The sequence below is a fragment of the Salvelinus namaycush genome, chromosome 31 (genome assembly GCF_016432855.1).
Source record: "Salvelinus namaycush isolate Seneca chromosome 31, SaNama_1.0, whole genome shotgun sequence".
Taxonomy (NCBI): Eukaryota; Metazoa; Chordata; class Actinopteri; order Salmoniformes; family Salmonidae; genus Salvelinus; species Salvelinus namaycush.
Genome location: NC_052337.1, coordinates 23,649,296 through 23,676,537, shown reverse-complemented (window position 1 = coordinate 23,676,537; position 27,242 = coordinate 23,649,296). Strand labels below are relative to the sequence as shown.

At 42.2% G+C, this 27,242-nt stretch overlaps 1 protein-coding gene across 1 annotated transcript in view; it reads right to left on the bottom strand.

Moving 5' to 3' along the window:
* Positions 1–27,242, bottom strand: part of mast4 (microtubule associated serine/threonine kinase family member 4) — a 182,125-nt gene that overhangs the window by 47,173 nt on the left and 107,710 nt on the right. Inside the window, exon 5 of the mRNA XM_038971316.1 lies at positions 2,680–2,768. Coding sequence (XP_038827244.1) covers positions 2,680–2,768 — 89 coding nt within the window. The remainder of the gene's footprint in view (positions 1–2,679; positions 2,769–27,242) is intronic.

Sequence of the window (27,242 nt, the reverse complement as noted above, 5' to 3'; positions counted from 1 at the left end):
TCATCCAGCTGTAACGCATATAATTCACTGGCTTGTATGCAAAGCAGTAATTGTTTCAAAACATCTCCTGCCATGTCACTGATGCATTGTGAAACAGTGTGAAGAAGACATTGTCTGTATAGTTTTATTGGCCTTTGCACCCAGCATTGTCCCAGCCATATCCGCGGCAGCAGGAAGAATTAAGTCCTCCAAAATAGTATGGGGCTTGCCTGTCCTAGCCACTTGGTAGCTCACCATATAAGACGCTGCTAGACCCTTCTTATTAATGGTATCTGTTGCTTTTATACACGTCTTACTACTTTGAAAGCCTTAATTCTCCCTCAAAAACCTCCCGTGGCTTATTTTTCAAATTCGCATGTTTTGATTCTAAATGTACTAGTGAAGGTCTCATCGAGTTGTGAGATAGTACTTTTGCACATATAACACACCGTGGCTGAGGAAAGGCACTACTCCAAATAAAAGTGAACCCCAAATCAATGTAGTTCATCATATTTGGCTGCATCAGATTCACAACTGTCAGTGTCCATGCCAGCTGGGCTAACAACAAATGTAGAATTACTGATGCTAGCATTGGATGTGCTCGTGGCAGCAGAACAACTTGCGTCGTCGACAGGTGCAGGTGTAGTACTGCTGGTAGTAGCAGTACTACCAATAGAGCTGGTATGTGTCTTACTTTTTTTTAACCAATTATACATTTTCGAGCAAACGGAATGAGCAGCAGCTACACATTTGGCTACTTACGGACCGTTAGTGGAATTCCTTCTGAGAGAGTAACAGTTAATGTGATTGGATGTTAATTATTTGACTAGGCTACCTGTATTTGACATTGTGTTGTTATTTTGCTGAACATTTTAAACATTTAAATAAACATTTTGGCAGTGAAACGAGTCTCCTCAGGCGAGAAAAAAACCTCACCCAAATGTATTGCCCCGTTGGAAAATATAAATGGACTGTTGGGAAAAAAAAAAATAATAATTATAATGTGGATCACATTTTTATTTAGGGGTACCAAAACGGCATTGCGCGTGTGCCCCAGTTAGGGAATAACTGGACTATGGAATAGCCTTCCCTTGGAGATCAAGCAAAGAAAAAGTAAAAATAGCTTTAAAAAGCAGGCAAATGTTTTCATTTGGACAAGGTTGTCTAAGTAAGAGAAACCACTACACTGCCCCGTGTGCCCTACTGCTGGTCAGGTGTATTTATTTGAAGGATCAGTATGATGTGCAATTAATAGATTGTTTTAGTGTGAAATGAATATGGTTGATTTTTAAGGTTAGGGAGAAGTGCAGTAAACAGTGCTACTTTTTAGGATGTCAATATGAATGAATGTATTTATGGTTGTTTGTAATTTCGTCTTGCCTTTTAATCATTATGTTTAATTGTTTTTACCATCGAGGACCACTTTGGAAACCAGCATTTTAATTAATACTTTCAAGTGATATCCTCTGGGTCCACATTTTGTTGTATATGTCTGTTACCCAAAATAGGTCAAGTCCATTCTTCGACATGAATCGTATTTAGTCCAATTTTAATAGCTATGTAGACATAGGATAATACTGAGGAATCTTATGTGTTTAGAGAAAAGACGCTGGGATTGCTTTGATAAACAGCAGCAGTCGTAATAGAGTATACCGAGCAGATTTAAATCTAAATTAAATGCCATTTAGAAATCATATGTGAAAAACAATCACTAATTATCCAACATTCTTAATAGGAAAAAAAGCTATTTTCATGAAGAAGAACAGTGAACAAAATGTAAAATTACAGTGGGTAATGTTGACACTCTCCAGCTTGGCTATCAACCAAATGCCAAAACAACTGCGACAGTTACTGTACATTGTTGCAGCCTAACACCTACTGTACTCCTAACATGAGAACTGGAAACAATGCTCTTACCGAATGTACATGCACCTGCAATACGTCTGTGCCAGCCAGTAAAGTTCTCCCAAAGTTCAACATTGTTATTACCGTCACTATTTCTTACATAGTTCATTTTAAGGACCGAGTTCTCTAGCAAGGTTAGAAAGTCTGACTGCGCAAATGGAGGGCCATTATCAGTGATTGGCCTGTCAGGAAATAAAACGCCCAAGCTGGAATAAATGAAGTCCACCCTCCCCTCTTTGCGCTCCTGTGCATTTCCTTCCTGAGGCCCGCCACTTCAGAATCCATTACAATCACAATCACAGCTGGCTCCAATGTCCTCGCTCCGATAGCACAGCACACTCACCCTTTTAAACCATGGCATCAGAGACTGGCCTTTAGAAAGGCAGTAGCACTAAACGTTGACAATGAAAAGGTATTTTTGCTGTTGAAGACAGGTTGCTAACATTTGAGACACTTGTGTGTTGTTGTGGCAAAGGTTCACAGAGAGAGACCGAGGATGATCTTGTGGGTGGCTAATGAACCACAAAGAGACTGCACTTCAGACACATGGTTTTTCCAGACTTCTTCATTTACCCACAGACAATGGCCTTCATTCAGGGATAGAACACTCTGGCCAACCAAAGCCACTTAGCATGCGAGCAAGCACAACAACATTAATTATGTCTGTCACTCATTGGGGCACTTCACACACATCAAAACAGATGCCTGTACAAAGATAATGGGCACGCACGCGCGCACGCACACACACACACACACACACACACACACACACACACACACACACACACACCTTACCTGTATGTGATGAGAGGGGGGAGTGAGGTCGCGCAAGCACTGAAGACTGACCACTTCCTATCAGGCTTTTTCTGTTGCTCGTCCTGCAGCTATGAAAACAGACAGTAAGAGGTTAGACAGCTAAACAGGGAGAGCGAGACAAAGCCAGCCAGTCAGCCAGCCAGTCAGCCAGCCAGTCAGCCAGCCAGTCAGCCAGCCAGTCAGCCAGCCAGTCACTCACAGTGCTTTATTATCTAAGTAAACATGCCAGATGTAATCATAGCTACTTAACATGCACTACACATTCCACTGCACATAGTTCACTTATACATCACTCACATCCACAAAAATGACTTCCAGTGCAAAGACATGGAAACTCTTTTCAACCTTTTTCTCACATTCTTGCATTCATATAGGTTAGCACTTGGAGTACGATGAAGTTGCCCTAGATGCCATTCTTCCCCAGGGGAAGGCTAGTACTGGAGCATAATAAGGTGACCCTACACCTGTAGGGAACGTCTACCTGGAGCTTTGCAATTCCACATAATACGATTCTAGAGGCCCAGATCTATTCTATAGGCCAAAGTGACCCACCAGATCTATTCTATAGGCCAATGTGACCCACCAGATCTATTCTATAGGCCAATCCGCCACGGAAGGTACCACCAGATCTTCTATATCATCCACCAGATTTCTCCTATAGGCCAATGTGACCCACCAGATCTCTCCTATAGGCCAATGTGACCCACCAGATCTTTCCTATAGGCCAATCCTGCCACAGCCAGCAGGATCCATTAAACATCATATAAATCCCCCAGCACTCAACGACCAGGCCGTCTCAGCAACATGAGTACTGTAACTGATTAATGATAATAGTCCTCATTAGCACCTCTGGTTAGCCCGAGGATGGGCCTTTTCTGTGGATTATTAAACACAGCACTCAAGACCTGATTCTACACCCGGAGGAAGCTAAAAATACTGCACTGGTGGTAGAGAGCAAATTCAGTTAACAGGGACTCATGTAGAAAGAGGCAAGTGCTGATTCTATTTGCATATTCATTGAAGACAAAAAAGTGTAATAGGTCTAGTTAACAATAGTTTTAAAAGATGGATTGTTCTGCTTACTCAATGAAAAAAGTCAGCAGTGGGTGTTCTCAATGAAAACAACTATTGTAGCCACTTCCTGAATCATTAGACAAATCAAACTGGACTTTGACTAATATGCACATTGCTCACCAAATAAACATTGAACAGCAAAAATCGTTGCCTGGCTACCCAAACTACCCAAACTCCGGCCAAACGCTACGCCACGGACAATGTTAGTTTCTTCTCCTCAATGAGTCTGGATCTGAGTACCACCCCAACAATTTTCGAGAATGGAAATCCATTCTAGACTGTCTGAGTAGTCCCAGAAACCGACAGGTTAGGCCAGAGCCAGAATACGTGTCGGTAAAGCAGCATTTCGAAAATTCGTCATTGGCTTGGATACTCTGATTGGTTAGAGATGATCCAATCGCACAAGACTTTTGTACAACACCCCTCATTTTAACATCACCACAAAAAACTACAATGATGGCTGTCTCAGACTGAAGTATGTAGCCAATGATAGAGCAGCAGAAAAATTCAGTTTGAGTCGGCAGGCGACAAAAATCGCTCTTCAATAGCATGACAGTAAATATATGCCTACAAACATTTCATAAACAACTGTTAGTAATTTTCTTTGGCCTGGCATACCGTCCTCTGCAACGTTTCCACAATCTGTACCACTTATGGTTGCCAGAATCCTGCATCCCATTCACTCTAGGTATTCAAACTATGCTCTCCTCAGTTCCAACAATGTTCATATTCTCCATTAAAACACATGGAAGCTTCCAACTCCTTAGTCCAGGTGTAACAGTGGTACTAATAAAACATTTTACTTCTATAGCAGTTTGGAAAACATTAAAATCCCTTCAGAGACATCAATAAGAGAAGTGAAAAATATATATATTATTAAATCATATCCATAAAAAGTGTCCCTTAAAGAGCATCTTGCTTGGGTGACAGCCTCAGGAGGAAATGAAGGACAGACCGGTGCCGGGTACAGTAGCTATCTAACGTCACGCTAAGTGCTGACAAAGCAGATCCTCTTATTTAGCCAGGCTTAGGTAGCAAAGACGTAACACTAGCCTCAATCCATTCTGACAAAGCACTTTAGCCTACTGCTACCGAGCGGAAGAATTGGGATGCCTATTGTGTATTTTGTAAATCGCAACATCTGATGACTTTGATATTACTCACATTAGTAATTAATTCATGTTTTTATTGTGACTCATAAGGGTGGGATATTTTGAATCACAACAGGGGAGTTCAGTCATTTACACAGGAAAAGGTTTGAAGGAACAATTGCTCCATCACTCAATCTCAGTGGAAAATGCACTTGGGAATGTACAATGTTTCAATCTTCAGAGAACATGAATTGAACATATACTGAAGAAAAAAAACAGCAACAACTACAAAGATTTTACTGAGTTACAGTTCAAAAGGAAATCAGTCAATTAAAATGAATTCATTAGGTCCTAATCTATAGATTTCACATGACTGTGCAGCGCCACAGCCACAGGTGGGCCTGGGAGGGTATAGGCCCACTCACTAACAGGGATGTAAACAAATTTGTGCACAAAATTTGAGAAACTTTATGTGCGTATGGAAAATGTTTGGGAAATTTTATTTCAGCTCATGAAAAAATGGAACACTTTACATGTTGAGTTTATATATTTGTTCAGTATATATTTCACTACAGACTTCAATACCCACATCACACTGCAATATATAGACTATGTGCCTTTCCCAAAGGGCACAGTCTGAAAATACCTCATTCTTAAAAACATTCACTGCAAGGTCGGACCGCAATGAGACTGTCTGTGATTGTGTAACCTCGTGCTCAGCAGATAGCCATGTCGATTCACATCACATTAAGCTGACATTGAGGCACATTTCATACATTGTACTGTAGCCATGACTAGATCTTGTCCCTTGCAGTGTTTTAGGATAGGAGCTGAGGCTTTGCTAGAAAGTATGAGGCAGTGTGTCACATCATGGCTAGAGGACTATGTAGTTTCATAGAGGCAGAGATAGAGTTGTAGAAGCAGGGTGTGTGTGTTTCACAGGTGTAGATGCGCACATGCACACAAACTGGCATTCTGTCAGGTCCCTGGCGAGGCAGCTGCTACAGGTGACATTGCAGAGCCCTTGGTGCTCTGATCTTAATGTTCTCTCAGTGAGGAGGCACTTTCATGTGAAAAGACTGCATTAGGTGTGCATCAGGCATTCACATTGTTCACTTCTCCTCTGAACACTAGAAAATGTTAATGCTCAAGCATTCTCAACATATAATGGAGTTCCAAATCGGCCCTTAGCACCTAAAACTTTACATACAGTTGAAGTCGGAAGTTTACATACACCTAAGCCAAATACATTTAAACTCAGAGCTTCACAATTCCTGACATTTAATCCTAGTAGAAATTCCGTCTTAGGTCATTTAGGATCACCACTTTATTTTAAGAATGTGAAATGTCAGAATAATAGTAGAGAGAATGATTTATTTCAGCTTTTATTTATTTCATCACATTCCCAGTGGGTCAGAAGTTTACATACACTCAATTACTATTTCATAGCATTGCCTTTAAATTGTTTAACTTGGGTCAAACGTTTTGGGTAGCCTTCCACAAGCTTCCCACAATAAGTTGGTGAATTTTGGCCCATTCCTCCTGACTGAGCTGGTGTAACCGAGTCATGTTTGTAGGCCTCCTTGCCCGCAAACGCTTTTTCAGTTCTGCCCACAAATGTTCTACAGGATTGAGGTCAGGGCTTTGTGATGGCCACTCCAATACCTTGACTTTGTTGTCCTTAAGCCATTTTGACACAACTTTGGAAGTATGCTTGGGGTCATTGCCCATTTGGAAGACTCATTTGCGACCAAGCTTTAACTTCCTGACTGATGTCTTGAGATGTTGCTTCAATATATCCACATAATTTTCCTACCTCATGATGCCATCTATTTTGTGAAGTGCACCTGTCCCTCCTGCAGCAAAGCACCCCACAACATGATGCTGCCACCCCCGTCCTTCACGGTTGGGATGGTGTTCTTCGGCATGCAAGCCTCCCCTTTTTCCTCCAAACATAACGATTATCATTAAGGCCAAACAGTTCTATTTTTGTTTCATCAGACCAGAGGACATTTCTCCAAAAAGTACGATCTTTGTCCCATGTGCAGTTGCAAAACGTAGTCTGGCTTTTTATGGCGGTTTTGGAGCAGTGGCTTCTTCCTTGCTGAGCGGCCTATCAGGTTATGTCGATATAGGACTCTTACTGTGGGATATAGATACTTTTGAACCCATTTCCTCCAGCATCTTCACAAGGTCCTTTGCTGTTGTTCTGGGATTGATCTGGAACTTTTCGCACCAAAGTACGTTCATCTCTAGGAGACCGAACCAGTCTCCTTCCTGATTGGTATGACGGCTGCATGGTCCCATTGTGTTTATACATGCGTACTATTGTTTGCACAGATGAACGTGGTACCTTCAGCCGTTTGGAAATTGCTCCCAAGGATGGACTAGACTTGTGAAGGTCTATAATATTTTTTATGAGGTTTTGGCTGATTTCTTTTGATTTTCCCATGATGTCAAACGAAGAGGCACTGGGTTTGAAGGTAGGCCTTGAAATACATCCATAGGTACACCTCCAATTGACTCAAATGATGTCAATTAGCCTATCAGAAGCTTCTAAACCCATGACATCCTTTACTGGAAGCTGTTAAAATGCACAGTCAACTTAGTGTTTGTAAACTTCTGACCCACTGGAATTGTGACAGTGAATTATAAGTGAAATAATCTGTCTGTAAACAATTGTCTGAAATATTACTTGTGTCATGCACAAAGTAGATGTCCTAACCGACTTGCCAAAACTATAGTTTGTTAAAACTTCTTATGGCTGCAGGGGCAGTATTGAGTAGCTTGGATGAAAGGTGCACAGAGGTGCCCAGAGTAAACGTCCTGATCCTCAGTCATAGTTGATAATATATGCATATTATTAGTAGTATTGGATAGAAAACACTCTGAAGTTTCTAAAACTGTTTGAATTATGTCTGTGAGTATAACAGAACTCATATGGCAGGCAAAAACCTGAGAAAAAATCCAAACAGGAAGTGGAAATTCTGAGGCTGGTCGATTTTCAACCAAGATCCTATTGAAATCACAGCGAGATATGGATGAGTTTGCACTTCCTACGGCTTCCACTAGATGTCAACAGTCTGTAGAACCTTGTCTGATGCCTCTACTGTGAAGGGAGTAGAGAGGGGAATTAGTCAGGTCTGCCATGACCTGACCATTCTTTGACCATGCGCATTCACATGAGAGGGAGCTCTGTTCCATCGCACTTCTGAAGTCAATGTAATTCTCCGGTTGGAACGTTGTTAAAAACATTCTAAAGATTGATTCAATACATCGTTTGACATGTTTCTACTGACTGTTACGGAACTTTTGGACATTTCGTCAGCTTTTAGTGAACACGCTTCCTGACGTTGGATTTGTTTACCAAACACGCTACAAAAATAGCTATTTGGACATAAATGGACATTACCGAACAAAACAAACATTTCTTGTGGAAGTGTGAGTCCTGGGAGTGCATTCCGACGAAGATCAGCAAAGGTAAGTGAAGATTTATAATGCTTTTTATGAGTTTTGTTGACTGCCCATTTTGGCGGGTAACTGTATGGCTTGCTTTTGTGGCTGAACGCTGTTTTCAGATTATTGAATATTGTGTTTTGCCGTAAAGCTTTTTGAAATCTGACACAGCGGTTGCAATAAGAACAAGTGTATCTTTAATTCTATGTAAAACATGTATCTTTCATCAAAGTTTATGATGAGTATCTGTTATTTGACGTGGCTCTCTGCAATTTCTCCGGATATTTTGGAGGCATTTCTGAACATGGCGCCAATGTAAACTGAGGTTTTTGGATATAAATATGAACTTAATCGAACAAGACATATGTATTGTGTAACATGAAGTCCTATGAGTGTCATCTGATGAAGATCAAAGGTTAGTGATTCATTTTCCCTCTATTTGTGCTTTTTGTGACTCCTCTCTTTGGCTGAAAAAATGGCTGAATTTCTCTCTGAGTTGGTGGTGACCTAACATAATCGTTTGTGGTGCTTTCGCTGAAAAGCCTATTTGAAATCGGACACTTTGGTGGGATTAACAACAAGATTACCTTTAAAATGGTATAAGATACATGTATGTTTGAGGAATTTTAATTATGAGATTTCTGTTGTTTGAATTTGGCGCCCTGCACTTTCACTGGCTGTTGTCATATCATCCCGTTAACGGGATTGCAGCCATAAGAAGTTAACAAGAAATTTGTGGAGTGGTTGAAAAACAAGTTTTAATGACTTCAACCTAAGTGTATGTAAACTTCCGACTTCAACTGTGGATCTGAAAAGCTTGGTAGAAGCAATATCTCCATCTTACCCTCCAATAAAGACTAGGTGCAATTATACACATATTGAATAATCCAATCCAACAATTTGAGATCTATGGCAAGTGGCTAGTAGTAGATTTGGAATGCAGCCTATGAATATGTCTCTGTCAGAGACGGGATGAAGCCTTAGTGCTGCTAGACGACAGTGCAATAAGCACACAGTGTAATGACTAATCTAACTCGGAACAGATTCTATTGAGATTTGTGGCTGAGAGAAATTGAAGGAAAAGGACAAAAGCTCAGAATCATGGTTGTCATGGCTCCAAAGTTTTATAAGAACAGAAACGTAGGAACTGGAAAACCTTGTTATTTTCAAAGAACATTCAGACTACAGTAGATTACTAGTATTTAGTATTTTATTAGGATTGCCATTAGCTGTTGCCAAGGCAGCCGCTACTCTTCCTGGGGTCCAAACAGGAACAAAGCAACACATTACAATATACCCATTTACAATATAAAATGTACAATATTAAAATGTGTGAGTGTGTGTGTCTCTTCACAGTCCGTGTTGCAACGTGAGGTGTTGTTTTATGTGTTTTTTTTAAATAGATTTTCCTACTAGCTTGAAGTTACCCGATGTGGAAGAGAGTTTCATGTAGTCATTTAGTACATTTCCCAGCCTCTGTTTTGGACTTAGGGACTGTGAAGAGACCTCTGGTGGCATGTCTTGAAGTTTAAATAATGATTAGTTACTAATAATAAATCAAATAAACTTTCTATGTTATGTGTTTTTTATTGACATCTCAAAACACTGTTACAAAGGCACTAACTACACTGCTCAAAAAAATAAAGGGAACACTTAAAAAACTCAATGTAACTCCAAGTCAATCACACTTCTGTGAAATCAAACTGTCCACTAAGGAAGCAACACTGACAATAAATTTCACATGCTGTTGTGCAAATGGAATAGACAACAGGTGGAAATTATAGGCAATTAGCAAGACACCCCCAATAAAGGAGTGGTTCTGCAGGTGGTGACCACAGACCACTTTTCAGTTCCTATGCTTCCTGGCTGATGTTTTGGTCACTTTTGAATGCTGGCGGTGCTTTCACTCTAGTGGTAGCATGATACGGAGTCTACAACCCACACAAGTGGCTCAGGTAGTGTAGCTCATCCAGGATGGCACATCAATGCGAGCTGTGGCAAGAAGGTTTGCTGTGTCTGTCAGCGTAGTGTCCAGAGCATGGAGGCGCTACCAGGAGACAGGCCAGTACATCAGGAGACGTGGAGGAGGCCGTAAGAGGGCAACAACCCAGCAGCAGGACCGCTACCTCCGCCTTTGTGCAAGGAGGAGCACTGCCAGAGCACTGCAAAATGACCTCCAGCAGACCACAAATGTGCATGTGTCTGCTCAAACGGTCAGAAACAGACTCCATGAGGGTGGTATGAGGGCCCGACGTCCACAGGTGGGGGTTGTGCTTACAGCCCAACACCGTGCAGGACGTTTGGCATTTGCCAGAGAACACCAAGATTGGCAAATTCGCCACTGGCGCCCTGTGCTCTTCACAGATGAAAGCAGGTTCACACTGAGCACGTGACAGACGTGACAGAGTCTGGAGACGCCGTGGAGAACGTTCTGCTGCCTGCAACATCCTCCAGCATGACCGGTTTGGTGGTGGGTCAGTCATGGTGTGGGGTGGCATTTTTTGGGGGGCCGCACAGCCCTCCATGTGCTCACCAGAGGTAGCCTGACTGCCATTAGGTACCGAGATGAGAGCATCAGACACCTTGTGAGACCATATGCTGGTGCGGTTGGCCCTGGGTTCCTCCTAATGCAAGACAATGCTAGACCTCATGTGGCTGGAGTGTCTCAGCAGTTCCTGCAAGAGGAAGGTATTGATGCTATGGACTGGCCCGCCCGTTCCCCAGACCTGAATCCAATTGAGCACACCTGGGACATCATGTCTCGCTCCATCCACCAACACCACGTTGCACCACAGACTGTCCAGGAGTTGGCGGATGCTTTAGTCCAGGTCTGGGAGGAGATCCCTCAGGAGACCATCCGCCACCTCATCAGGAGCATGCCCAGGCGTTGTAGGGAGGTCATACAGGCACGTGGAGGCCACACACACTACTGAGCCTCATTTTGACTTGTTTTAAGGACATTACATCAAAGTTGGATCAGCCTGTAGTGTGGTTTTCCACTTTAATTTTGAGTGTGACTCCAAATCCAGACCTCCATGGGTTGATAAATTTGATTTCCATTGATAATTTTTGTGTGATTTTGTTGTCAGCACATTCAACTATGTAAAGAAAAAAGTATTTAATAAGAATATTTCATTCATTCAGATCTAGGATGTGTTATTTTAGTGTTCCCTTTATTTTTTTGAGCAGTGTATATAATGTGAGTTGGCCAACTCCAACTTGTCTAAATACAGTATGTGAATATTCTATAGGCTATGGGAGACCGAGGCGGGAAGAACATGTTCACCGGCGACCCCCAATCCCCCTCAGACTTGGCCGACACACCTACCCACAGGCCGTGCGGAAAGGGGAAAGGGGGAGAGCCGGTCAGGCATAACCCAGGCGACATGGGGAGATGCGGGAAACCGAGCTTGGGCGAAAGCCCCATCCTGGCCCAGAATCCCGCACCAAGAGAAAGACAGGGGGCATGAGCCCCCTACAACTACCTAGTGCAGAGCAGAATTTTGTTTTTGAGCAAAAAAAATTCGCAATTCCCAAACCCTATCACAAGTAGGCTTTAGCGGGTTACCCATGCCTCTCGGCGAAGGGTAGACACGCCAATCGGCTCAGTGTGGCGCGCGTGCAGCCCCAGGCATCACAGACCTGTTATTGCTCAATCTCGTGTGGCTGAACGCTACTTGTCCCCCAAAGAAGTTGGACGCCGACCGCTCTGGCCGCATAACTAGTTTAAAGTTTATTAGTTGTCATGTCCGTTATTGGAATTAACAAAACAAATCACTCCACCAACTAAGAGTGGTCATGCACCACCACCCACAGAATCGAGAAAGAGCTGTCAAATCTTTTTATGTCCGGGCGAGGTTTCCTGAGTCAAATTAAGCCGGAGGCTCCACTCCTGCTGGTTCCCTTCTGTCAATTCCTGTAAGTTTCAGCATTGCAACAATACTCCCCCCTGGAACCCAGAATCTGGTTTCTGGCGGGTCAATCTGGCGGGTCATGGGAATAAAGCCGCCGGATCGCTAGCTGGCATCGCTTATGGTCAGAACTACAACGGTATATGATAGTCTTTAAACCGCCGACTTTCATTCTTGATTAATGAAAACATTCTTGCACCAGTCCAAGAATTTCACGTCAAGCGGCACAATATGTATGCCCCCGGCAGTCCCTCTTAACCACTGGCCCAGTTCAGAAGAAAACAATAACAAAATAGAACCAGAGTCTTTCTCCATTATTCCTAGCTGCGGTATTCAGGCCACGGTCTGCTTTGAACACTTTTTAAGACCCCAAGGGACACCCAGTTAAGCGTATTGCAGCTGAGAAAGGCCGTAGCTCAACTCGCGGCAGACCGTCAGCTTATACCCGAGATCCAACAGCTTTTTAACTGTAGCAACTTTAAGATGCACTATTGGATATGGAATTACCGCAGCTGCTGGCATCAAATTTGCCCACCAATGGATCCTCATTAAAGGATTTCAAGCGTACCCATTGCAATTACAGGGCCTCTAAAGAGTCCTGTATTGTTATTTTTCATCACTACCTCCCTGAGTCAGGAGTGGGTAATTTGTGTGCCTTCTGCCCTCCTTGGATGTGGTAGCTGTTTCTCAGGCTTCCTCTCTGGAATCGAACCCTGATTCCCCATTTATGAATATTATCATCTCCCAACTCTTTGCAAATGTAGGGATCATCATCTCTCCTTACAAGCGAAAGGGGGATACCATTTCTTGCACAGTCCGAACAGTGTGATATAGTCATGGCTGACCGAGGACGTCTTCTAACAAACAAGCCAATTCATCTATTAGGGTTTATCATGACAATAAGGAAAAAGGGGCCGTCTTGTACAGATGTCTTCAAATGTGGAATGAATAGGAATTATGAAAAAAGTGCTTCCTCACAAACTATGATTTGAGCTGGTCAAACAGTTGCCATTAAGTCAGCATCGTTATGAGATGATAGACATTATAAGGGGGTCATACATTCTTATGACAAGTCCTACAACGCATTATAACCACATAATAACACAATATACTTGTTCAGACTTCCGTGGAAGAGCATTAGGTAGATACATTAACTATGGAGGGGTTTAAGATGAATATACAGTATGATGCCACACACAGTACATTCGGAAAGTATTCAGACCACTTTTTACACATTTTGTTACGTTATAGCCTTATTCAAAAATTGCTGTAAAAAAAATGTCCCTCAAACTACACAAAATATCTCAATGACAAAGCAAAAACTGGTTTCAAAATAAAAAATGAAATATCAATAAATGTAATCAATTTTAGAATAAGGCTGTACATTACACAATTTGGAAAAAGTTAAGTGGTCTGAATACTTTCCAAGTGCACTGTATATCTAGTTGGTGTTACCCCTATCTAAAACTCAAAGGTATTCTCTCCACTTGTGTAAGCAATGGAAACTCCTGGTCCGTCAGGAGGTAAATCATGTTTGCTCTGGGGGTACCTACCTGTCTGCCAAACAACTACAAACTGCTTCAGATAACAGATGTTCAAGTTGGTGGACAGGGACATTGTGAAACGTCAATCAGGGGAGCCGAAACATTCATCATGATAGCCAGCTGAATAATATCCACTATCCAGGTGGTGAGTCAGAGGATAAGGTTTAACCCAGGCTATTTATGCCCCGTCAGTGCAGGATTAGACCAGGAGAGTGCCACACTTCTGCCCAGTGGACACACTGAGTCGCACTCACTTCCTCACTCAACGGCCCTTCTCTAGACAGACAGGTACACGCACACACAAAGGTAGCCTAGTGGTTAGAGTGTTGGGCCAGTAACCGAAAGGTTGCTGGATCGAATCCCCGAGCTGACAAGGTAAAAATCTGTCTTCTGCCCCTGAGCAAGGCAGTTAACCCACTGTTCCCCGGGCGCCGAAGACGTGGATGTCGATTAAGGCAGCCCCACGCACCGCTCTGATTCAGAGGGGTTGGGTTAAATGCGAAAGACGCATTTCAGTTGAATGCATTCAGTTGTACAACTGACTAGGTATCCCCCTTCCCCTTCCTTTCCAAACAGACAGGTCTAATGTCCAGGGTCAGTCCACACAAGAATAGTAATACAAACTTAGTACTGTCATTACATTAAGTATTGTCATTACACTTCTGCTCAAATCTACTCCCTCACCATGTCCCCATTCTAATAGAGACATGTTACACCCAAAAAGCCATCACAAAAGGCCGTTTAACTGGAGAAGCAGAGCGAAATCACTTCCCCGTTGCCTTATACTTACAGGGCCAGGCAACAACAACATTAGTTAGTTTATTGTTCTGTGTAAACTGCCACCACAGTACAGGTTAGGCTGTATGAGAGATATTGTGCCACTCTCGGTATACAAACGGACGTTGACAGAAAAACCCTTCTCTAAAAAAAACAAAAAACATTTTAGCATGACAGCATTCATCAGTGATATTTATCCTGTGGTACAGTATACAACTCATGACAGATTAAGAGGGGGGAGGAAAAAGAAAGTGAAACGTGATTGTCTAATGATGCTTTATACTGGGAATAAAGGAGCCCAGGGCAAAGACGATACAGAGAAAGTAGGCCAGTCCTGCTTGTATGCTGTGCCTAGCAAGGTTTGCCAGTCTCAGTGATATGCAAAACCTCTCCGCCTCATTCGCAGCCATTATTGTGCACCATGTGAAATCAGCACGTAGCTAGCTAGCCATCAGTCTCTCTTGCAATGGAATAGAGCGTTTTTATCAAACAAACCACCATCTGTTGTGTAAAAAAGGTAAATGGATTCAAGCCAGGTTTATGTTCTTGCCCAATAATGTTTGTACCATGTTTTGTGCCCAATAATGTTTGTACCATGTTTTGTGCCCAATAATGTTTGTACCATGTTTTGTGCCCAATAATGTTTGTACCATGTTTTGTGCCCAATAATGTTTGTACCATGTTTTGTACCGCAACCATGTTGTTGTCATGTGTTGCTGCCTTGCTATGTTGTCGTCTTAGGTCTCCCTTTATGTAGTGTTGTCTCTTGTCGTGATGTGTATTCTGTCCTATATATGTATTTTATTTGTTTTAGTTTTAATCCCAGCCCCCGTCCCCACAGGAGGCCTTTTGCCTTTTGGTAGGCCGTCATTGTAAATAAGAATTTGCTCTTAACTGACTTGCCTAGTTAAATAAAGGTTCAATACAATAAAAAATGAAGGTGCTCCTACAACATATTCGGTCTTGTTTGATCGAGGCAACAAAGGAAACCCTGTTGAGAGACAAATTGTGTGGAATAATAAAATCTCTGCTGTTCGTGCATTCTATTACATTAATTTCCTGGCGAATGAAACATTACAAGACTTTTCATGTTGTAAATCAAGTAAAAAGTGTCTTAGATTATGGCTTGTTTACTAGCTTCTAGTTCAGCAAGGCATTAAAATAGCCAATAATTTACAACACTGCTTTCCAATCTGAGCAAATAAAAAGTATTTATTATCTTGACCCATGACAGCAACAAGAAGTCATGATTCCTCGTTTTTTACATCTTTGAGCTTTTCTTCCTTGTCAAGAGATGCCAATATACAACATACAGGCACACAGAAAGAGCAAGAAAGAAACATACAGAAAAAGAGGGGGGGGTAGAGATTATGTGCTCTTCCTCCCCAGCTAAAGTATCTGTCACTAATGCACTATGGGTCATATTTTGGTCATTGGGGATTACTGCTTTCACAGAAATTATTCTGTTGAAATTGTTAAAACGTAATACCTAACAAATATATTCCGATATTGCATGTCCTTTTAGCCTGAAAGATTCTACTTGAAAAATGGTCATCATATTGTTGTATTAGAAAGAATGGATAATGTCACAACACAAATACCAAACATCGGGCACTTCTTCAGATGGCTGAATGGTTCAAGTGGCATCACAGATAGAAATATAACAAAAAGGAGACAATATTTTTTCTGAATAACATGTGGAGTTAGAGAACAATGTCATCTCTATCTGCATTACAAAATTGTGGATAAACCCATAGAGTTCATCCCAGTTCAGGACATGACCAGAGCTCTGTTCTGTGCTCTCACATGCAGTGGTGTAAAGTACTTAAGTATAAATACTTGAAAGTACTACTTAAGTCGTTTGAGGGTATCTGTACTTTACTATTTACATTTGACAACTTTTACTTCACTACAATCCTAAAGAAAATTATGTACTTTTTACTCCATAAATTTTCCCTGACACCCAAAAGTACCCATTACATTTTGAATGCTTAGCAGGACAGGAAAATTGTCTAATTCACACAGTTATCAAGACAACATCCCTGGTAATCCCTACTGCCTCTGATCTGGCAGACTCACTAAACACACATGCTTCGTTTGTAAATGATGTCAGTGTTGGAGCATGCCCCTGGCTATCAGTAAATAATACAAATAAAAAAAGATTATGCCGCCATCTGGTTTGCTTTATATAAGGAATAAAAAAGTATTTATACTTAATTACATTTACTTCAGATTTTTTAAAACCTTTTATTAAGAACAAATTCTCATTTACAATGACGGCCTACCCCGGCCAAACCCAGACAATGCTATGCCAATTGTGCGCCGCCCTATGGGACTCCAAATCACGGCCGGATGTGATTCAGCCTGGATTCGAGCCAGGGACTGTAGTGACACCTCTTGCACTGAGATGTAGTGCCTTAGACCGCTGTGCCACTTGGGAGACCAAAATAGTTATTGTAAATATATTTAAAACCAAATATCTGACAAATGGCATGAGAAATATAGCATACATAGGAAATATGAATCTTAAAATAAATATTTTGACTCACGTAGTATTTTACTGGGCGACTTTCACTTTTACTTGAGTCATTCTCTATTAAGGTATCTTTACTCTGACTCAAGTAAGAAAATTGGGTACTTTTTCCACCACTGCTCACATGGGACAACAGCCCTCCCATCTGTTCTCCACATAATCAAATCAGTTATCACTGATATATACATGCTTATTCACTCAAAGCACTAACCAGCAAACCATCTATTTCGGTGAACTTTGACCCTGCCCATTTAGGCTACAATCAACTACAGCCTCTCAATTTGTTTCAGTTACTCCCAATCATCAATGTTTTTATACAGAAAAAGACCCCTGGTGATTTTCAAATGAAAGGAATAGATTACACAGCATAGTACAGCATGTCCTGAAAATACAGAGCAGCGAGGACATCCATTTCATATTAAGCTGTTCTTTAATATAAAATAGGTCATGCCGTGGATTATAAATATTATGAGTTTCAGAGGGACTGGACCAAAGGCACTAGTTTACACAAAGAACTGGGGAAGAGCGCTATATAATTTACAATCCTCTGGACGATGCAGTGCTACAGTGATATACTGTCACAGTACTATGAAAGGTAATTGTATGAAACTTAAACTCCAACGACAATCTTAAAGACACACCTAAAGTATTCATGGGAAGAGTCTGAAAAAACAATTATATTGTGGCTTATGTTCTAATGAGGTACCAGATATGAGGTACCAGATAGAGACAGATTCATAGGAATCTGTGATAATCTCAAATAATATTCCTAAAAGTCGACACTCCCTCCCTTATTCCAATTTAAGGAAACATGGTAATCATACTGTGTTGGTAAACATCCTTTATAGAGTGCATGGCCCACAAGATACTGCCTTGATAGGAATCAAACATTCCCCCAGCGTTACAGCGCCACAAGGCTCAATCACACATAATAGGGAAGCTGCAACACCCAATTTACGGTGCTGCGTTAACGTCATCCCATAACATCTCAGATGACCCCAAAAAGGCAACAACACATTCGCTACTAGTCATTCCCTGGTCTGTCCAATTCAAAAGGTAGAAGAACAGGCTTGGATTTCTACCAAACTCTGAATTCTTCAAAACACTCTGGCTGCAGGGTCCCAAGTAGCCTACATATGACAGAAGAACCAAACCTACACTCACTGAACAAAACATACTGATTGTCATCATGGTTACCTTTTGGATCGTCTGAGCATGGCCCCGCTGAGAAAGTGTGGCATGGTAAAGTTGGAGAGCACCATCCACAGACTGGAGTCCGACATTGTGCCAAAGTCATGCCAGCCTCCTCCAGGAAGCGGGACGTGGGATCTCAGAAGACCCGGCGAAGAGAAGCGCCGGGTGTCAGTGACATGGCGGTGCGGGGCGAAACGTCCTCTACAACATTCCCAGCGACAAGCACCCCTACTCGAACAGACACCCTCCTCCTCCAAGGCTGCAAACTTACTCTGCTGTACGGGCACATCTTCAGCCAGCTGCGGCATACACACACACTGGCAGAGCAGACACTGCAGCGTCCTTTAACTGCTGTCTCAAAACCAAAAAAGTACTCCAGGGATTGCCAACACTTTAACACCAAGTGGTTATATGCCTCAACGACAGGGACACCTTATAACAGCATACTTTTGCTTTTCCTGTCTGTGTATATCTGTATCCCATACACTCACTCAACCTGCTCCCTCTCTACCAGTTCAACATGCTCCATATCATGTAACAGGCGGCATCTACCACTCCGCGTCCCAGGCATGGGGAGGGGTTAGTGCGGCGCTGCATCATCAGCAGACATTGCGGTGCATTCACAGCTTTCACAATCTGGCTCCCCTCCAAAATGTCCCATGGGCTGGCCGGTCATAAGCACACAGTCTTGACAGTTGGCTGCTGAATTTGGCTGAGATCAGCCTGCATGTGTGTGTTAAAAGGGGGGCTGGGCAGGCAGCTGGGTAAGAGGAGAGGCATACAGCCACATGATCAACAGCAGATAGCATGGCGTCAACAGTGATCTTAGTCAGGTTCCTGTTACACAGTGTGTCCTCCACCTGAGGAGCCTGGTGAGATACCTCTCCCTGAGGGGAAACACTGACACTCATTGACACCCAGTCAGGGAAAAAGGATGGGAACCAATAACGGGACACGGGCATTGATTACTCACTGACGCAGTACTCCAAAACAGTGGCCAAAGTACAACCATAGAGTCTTTCCTGGAACCACGTTACCTAACCAGGAAGAAATCCTGGCCCTATCTAGCTGTAGATAGTCTTGTGTTTGAATTGCACGGAGACTTGCTATGTTTCTATCGTACAATCATATGACCTGGCCAAGAAAAAGTCACATGGTCTGTAAAAACAAGGTCACATGGTCTGTAAAAACCCAGAGTCCCTTGATGATAACAAGGTCACATGGTCTGTAAACTCTGGGTCCCTTGATGATAAGGTCACATGGTCTGTAAAAACTCAGGCTCACTTGATGATACAAGGTCACATGGTCTGTAAAAACTCAGGGTCACTTGATGATAACAAGGTCGGATGGTCTGTAAAAACTCAGGCTCACTTGATGATAACAATGGTCTGTACATCGTTTTACATGGTCTGTAAAAACCCAGGGTCCCTTTATGATAACAAGATCACATGGTCTGTAAAAACCCAGGGTTCCTCGTCAGGACCTGTGATACAACACGTTCCTAAATTGTGAAGCAATGATGCTAACGTCAGGTAGCAATGCAGGACTCTCAGCCCCGCTCAAAGCTCTGTGTCCCAGTAGAGCCATGTGACAGGCACATCCCTACTCTAATTATGGCTTTGCGCCGCTTCTGGGCTCCAGATAAGTGAGGGTGATTTCAAAGGCACAAAGACTTTTACCGGTACACTAGTTGTTATTAGATGGAGCTGTGCAGACTAGACCGAAGATAAATTTGAAGTCAAACATCATTGGAAGCGCATTCATTGCGCAAGGATTTCTATTGGTTAATACATTATGTTTCTGCAGCCGTCATGGACTTCGACAGATATGCTGACTGGTGTCTGATGGTAGCATTCGTAACTGCTGGTTATACAATCTAATATACACAATTGAATTGTCATTTTATAAACACAATTCTAAATGTATAGGAATGCTGCTAAATTCTGCTTGGTGTTGACCTGAAACTACAGTGTCAATTACATTTACATTTACATTACATTTACATTTCAGTCATTTAGCAGACGCTCTTATCCAGAGCGACTTACAGTAGAGTGCATACATTTTATTACATACATTTTATTACATTTTACATACTGAGACAAGGATATCCCTACCGGCCAAACCCTCCCTAACCCGGACGACGCTATGCCAATTGTGCGTCGCCCCACGGACCTCCCGGTTGCGGCCGGCTGCGACAGAGCCTGGGCGCGAACCCAGAGACTCTGGTGGCGCAGCTAGCACTGCGATGCAGTGCCCTAGACCACTGCGCCACCCGGGAGACAAAATCTTTTTTGTCTCCACTGCGCCACCCGGGAGTTGAAGACAAAATCTTCAACTCAAAATCTGCAATCCATGTTAAATTATACACTTGAATATAGTTCCGAGCAGTAATGAACAGGATCACAAGATGACAGAAAGGACGGGATCAGTTGGATAACAAAGAAAGCACTATCATGTAGGATCTTCCTTTATGTGCAATCAGTGAAAGCATTACCATGTTCATTAAAGACTGATTTAAAGAGTCTAAATACAACATCTGAAATGAATCTGACATATGGTCATGAGGAGAAGATGTTGCAGATGATTTTGAACATCAGCGTTACATATGCGAAGAACGGGTTGTTAATATATTCAGATATTCATTCAGTGTGGTTAATATTAGGGATGTCTACGAGAGCAAGTTAATAGGCCCCTGTGGAGTGGATTTACAGTGGTTTAAATGTACACATAAAATATTTTTTATTTGTCAATAACTTAGCCATCTTTTGACCAATCCCTTAGCTTTTCTCAAACGATGTTAAAGACATGTACCATGTGACTACATTTTTGTGTATTTTACCCCCTTTTCTCCCCAATCTCGATCTTGTCTCATCGCTGCAACTCCCCAACGGGCTTTGGAGGTGAAGGTCGAGTCACGCATCCTCTGAAACATGACCTGCCAAACCGCACTTCTTAACACCCGCCCGCTTAACCTTAACCCGGAAGCCCGCCGAACCAATGTGTCGGAGGAAACACCGTTCACCTTACGACCAAGGTCAGCCTGAAGGCACCCGGCCCGCCACAAGGAGTCGCTAGAGCGTGATGAGCCAAGTAAAGCCCCCCCCCCCCCAACCAAACCCTCCCCTAACGACACTGGGCCAATTGTGCGACGCCCTATGGGACTGCTAATTATGGCTGGTTGTGATACAGCCCGGGATCTTACCCGGGTCTGTAGTGACGCCTCTTGCACTGCAATGCAGTGCCGTAGACCACTACGCCACTCGGGAGGCCAGAGAATAAGAATTTGAAGCATATTTTATCATATGTGCTCCTACTGGTATAGTGTGGCATCTTTGAAAGCATCAACGTTCTTTTCCGAACTCTTCATGGACTATTGTGATGAGTCCAAAGACAATTTTTTTTTAAATAAATCTGACTTTAAGTCCATGAGAATACGTTTTTTTATGATTATTATAAGCATTAGCGTTAGAGTCAAAAAGGTGAATTGTTAAGTTTCCAATTTTTTTTTAGACGGTAATGTCTTTGCTGACCCTAAAAAAAATCAAGTTGACAGGACTTTGTGGAGTGGATTTACACAGATTTAAGTGGACAAATAAAATAGGTTTTTCAAAGAATTTCCACATTTCCAAGGAGGAAAATCTATCCTGACAGACCTTATGGGTCCTTGAGGCAAATGTGTTCAGCATTAGGAAAGACAACTACATACAAAGTTTCATGTCTCTTTAAGTGAGACCGCTTATAACAGCACCACCTATAGGCCAATCTGTGCCATTCTTTTTTAAATTACTCATGACCTGACGTGCTAATTCTCTTGCCCTTGATTTACAGTAATGGGCTGCAAATATTTTAGGGAAAATTATACATTCTGTGCAGCACAGCAATTAGCCGAGTAGACTAATCTCTCCTAATTCATTAATCCTGATTAAAGTTCACTATGTTCTCTGGAATCACTGTGAAACATTATTGTCCTGATGGCTAAAATTACACATAGGGGATGACTGACACCAGACACTTGACTTCAAAGGATTTGTACTTAAAATGGATTAGCTGATGGATACCCAGCCTGCCTTTGCTGGTTAGCCTAGCGAGTCTTCATATAATTTGCTCATTGACTGGTTAGCATTAGCAAGCTAATGTAGCGACTGATTTGTCTTTTGTTACTTAACGGGTAATCTCTCGTGGACAGAGCAAGTATCTGACCAAATAGGCAAGATTTTATTTCTGAGTTAAGCGACGTCATGTCTACTTAACAGGTAAGCATGACCACTAGTAGAAAAAAATCGAAACAAGACCATACTGTAAAATAAATGTACATAGTGACAATGTCCTGCTGACAGGGTAAACAAACTTGAGAACACTAACTAGCAGTACCAGCTAGCACTAAACTAGCTCTGACAAGCATGCTAATGTCTGAGGTGTTCGCCATACTTGTCAGTGAAGACCTTCCCATTGGTTACTCACAATGTGACACTAAAAACAGTAAACAGGAGACAACACAGGGCATACTTATGATACCCATTCAAGTAAAGGTCAATTACAGAGTCAAATTTCAAATAAACAAACATGCCAACATTTTTGATAGGAAAAGTAAAATGCAGATAGAATAAAACAGTATCAATGATGTGATGATTTTGGAGATCCTCACTTTCCTATTTATTCTCAATTAAGAGGTTTTCTAGTTTCAACTAGGAACATTACAATAATAATACTGTATTGCACAAATGCTGCAATCTTTGTGAAATTGATTCACTTGAACTTTAGGCTTCTGCTCCTCTCAACAGAAATGTAATTGTAGTTAGCAGCACAAGGTGGTCAGAGGTGATGTGAAGGGGCGTTGTGCTACTTATTAATGAACACTTGGCTGTCAAGGACTTTGTCTTTCATACCGTCTGTATATTGACAATTGAAAGTATGTCTGGCGTAAACACATGCACTGCCAATGGCTTATAGGAAGTATAGCATATTCTATAAAGAATATTCATGACAAACACCATAAAAATAGTATAAATGACGACATTCCACTCCACACATCACCAACAGTAACCACAAACGCATTTACACTACAACAGTGGCCGCCCGGCCAAACTGAACAATCGCGGGAGAAGGGCCTTGGTCAGGGAAGTGACCAAGAACCCCATGGTCACTCTGATAGAGCGCCAGAGTTCCTCTGTGGAGATGGGAGAACCTTCCAGAAGGACAACAATCTCCGCAGCACTCCACCAATCAGGCCTTTATGGTAGAGTGGCCAGACGGAAGCAAAAACTCAGTAAAAGGTCATTGAAATCCCTTGAGTGGCCCAGCGAGAGCCCGGACTTGAACCCGATCGAACATCTCTAAAGAGACCTGAAAATAGCGATGCTCCCCATCCAACCTGACAGAGCTTGAGAAAGTAAAGTACTGAGTTTTACTGAGTAAAAGGTCTGAATACTTAGTGGGGCAAAAAAGTATTTAGTCAGCCACCAATTGTGCAAGTTCTCCCACTTAAAAAGATGAAAGAGGCCTGTAATTTTCATCATAGGTACACTTCAACTATGACAGACAAAATGAGGAGACAAAATACAAAAAATCAAATTGTAGGATTTTTAATGAATTTATTTGCAAATTATGGTGGAAAATAAGTATTTGGTCACCTACAAACAAGCAAGATTGCTGGCTCTCACAGACCTGTAACTTCTTCTTTAAGATGCTCCTCTGTCCTCCACTCGTTACCTGTATTAATGGCACCTGTTTGAACTTGTTATCAGTATAAAAGACACCTGTCCACAACCTCAAACAGTCACACTCCAAACTCCACTATGGCCAAGACCAAAGAGCTGTCAAAGGACACCAGAAACAAAATTGTAGACCTGCACCAGGCTGGGAAGACTGAATCTGCAATAGGTAAGCAGCTTGGTTTGAAGAAATCAACTGTGGGAGCAATTATTAGGAAATGGAAGACATACACGACCACTGATTATCTCCCTCGATCTGGGGCTCCACGCAAGATCTCACCCCGTGGGGTCAAAATGATCACAAGAACGGTGAGCAAAAATCCCAGAACCACACCTAGTGAATGACCTGCAGAGAGCTGGGACCAAAGTAACAAAGCCTACCATCAGTAACACACTACGCCGCCAGGGACTCAAATCCTGCAGTGCCAGACGTGTCCCCCTGCTTAAGCCAGTACATGTCCAGGCCCGTCTGAAGTTTGCTAGGGAGCATTTGGATGATCCAGAAGAAGATTGGGAGAATGTCATATGGTCAGATGAAACCAAAATATAACTTTTTGGTAAAAACTCAACTCGTCGTGTTTGGAGGACAAAGAATGCCGAGTTGCATCCAAAGAACACCATACCTACTGTGAAGCATGGGGGTGGAAACATCATGCTTTGGGGCTGTTTTTCTGCAAAGGGACCAGGACGACTGATCCGTGTAAAGGACAGAATGAATGGGGCCATGTATCGTGAGATTTTGAGTGAAAACCTCCTTCCATCAGCAAGGGCATTGAAGATGAAACGTGGCTGGGTCTTTCAGCATGACAATGATCCCAAACACACCGCCCGGGCAACGAAGGAGTGGCTTCGTAAGAAGCATTTCAAGGTCCTGGAGTGGCCTAGCCAGTCTCCAGATCTCAACCCCATAGAAAATCTTTGGAGGGAGTTGAAAGTCCGTGTTGCCCAGCAACAGCCCCAAAACATCACTGCTCTCGAGGAGATCTGCATGGAGGAATGGGCCAAAATACCAGCAACAGTGTGTGAAAACCTTGTGAAGACTTACAGAAAACGTTTGACCTCCGTCATTGCCAACAAAGGGTATATAACAAAGTATTGAGATAAACTTTTGTTATTGACCAAATACTTATTTTCCACCATAATTTGCAAATAAGTTCATTAAAAATCCTACAATGTGATGTGATTTTCTGGATTTTTTTTTCTCATTTTGTCTGTCATAGTTGAAGTGTACCTATGATGAAAATTACAGGCCTCTCTCATCTTTTTAAGTGGGAGAACTTGCACAATTGGTGGCTGACTAAATACTTTTTTGCCCCACTATGTAAATGTGTTCAGTTTTTTAAAAATTAAAAAGTCAAACATTTCTAAAAACCTGTTTCTGTTTTGTCATTATGGAGTATTGTGTGTCGATTGATGAGGGGGAAAAACAATTCAATATATTTTAAAATAAGGCTGTAACGTAACAAAATATGGAAAAAGTCAAGGGGTCTGGCTACTTTGGGACTGCATAATGGCCAGAAAAGGTGAGGATTTACTCTGCAATGGTTATGAAAATGAAATGGATAGGGAATGTATTCTTATGTCTAATTATTATTATTTTATTTAACCTTTATTTAACTAGGCAAGTCAGTTAAAAACAAATTCTTATTTACAATTTTGGATTCTAAAAAACAGATTTTCGCTCTTCTTACTAACGTCATTTGGCTGCATCTTGCTATGAAGCGATGTTTTCCTTTTTGTATGATTAAGCGTGTCATCATATCCCCCATTAACACAAAATACCAGCTTGCCCGGTTGCAGTAGAATACTTCAACCACTAGAAAATGTGCGTACGTATGGTCTGAATATTGCATGGAGGTAAGGAACGTTTTTATCAATGCCAACTTTAGCGGGAAAATGTTGGAGTATATTTTGTACGTACGGAACGTTTATGAGGCCCGGTAGCCTATCAATCAAACATGTTTCTCAGAAAGGATGAACTCCTTTCCCCTTTGTCCTTCCCATCCCAAATAAATTGGTGTAGGAGGGGAGAAGACGAGGGATTATGGAAACATTAATGAACCAGAATGGTTAATACAACAAAAGGAGGGATCGGGCTCAATGACCCTGCTGAATATGTGAAACCAGAGGAACCTACTCCAGGAACAAAAGGCTGATTCAGTGCAGCTCGGCAGGCGACAACAAGATACAGTGAAGAGGACCATGTGACCTGCTATCTCTGACAGCATTAGTGTGCCAAGAGGAGAGAAAATAAGGACCGAGGGAAAGAGTGAAGAGCGAAAATTGAAGGGGAACAATCTGGGAGACAGCCATGTCCCCCTCCTCCTCTGTCACTTCTCCAGATGATACAGACTCCCTTTGAAGTCTTGACATGAATCAGCCAGAGTAGCAAGCAGCACAGGCTCACTGACCAGAATATACTTATATAGAAACTATTGACTAGGGCTGGGTTTGGCCAGAGACATCACAATACGATATTATCACGATACTTTGGTGCTGATACGATATGCATTGCGAGTCTATATTTACCACGATTCGATACTGCAATGTTATTGTGATTCGATGTTCCAAACATACTGCTCACGAGATGTCTGCTGCAGAGGGACAAGAGAGAGCCATAATAAAAACAAATTTTGCTCAGTGCTGAAAACATGCTGTCTTACCATTTAAAAAGAAGATTGTGGCCAAGCTACAGGAGGATAAATACTGAAGTTGTGGCACAGGTACAGACAACTAGCGATAGCTAACGTTAACTACCTAGCAAAAAATGGTGAACCAGAAAGTATAATACATCAAAAGGAGGAATCGGGCTCAATGACCCAGTTCAATATGCAAAACCAGAGGAACCTACCCCAGGAACAAAAGGCTGATTCAGGGCAGCTCGCCAGGCGACACATCAAGAGACAGTGAAGAGTTAGACTGTTTTCTCTGCTACCGCACGACAAGCGATACCGGTGCGCCAAGTCTAGGACCAAAAGGCTGCTCAACAGCTTCTACCCCCAAGCCATTAGACTGCTGAACAATTCATAAAAACCGCCACTGGACAATTTACATTGACCCCCTCCCCCGTACACTGCTGCTACTCGCTGTTTGTTTGTTACCTACGCATAGTCACTTCGCCCCCACCTACATGTACAGATTACCTCAACTAGCCTGTACCCATGCACACTGACTCGGTACCGGTGCCCCCCTGTATATAGCCTCGATATTGTTATTCTTATTGTGTTACTTTTTATTTTAGCCAACTTGGT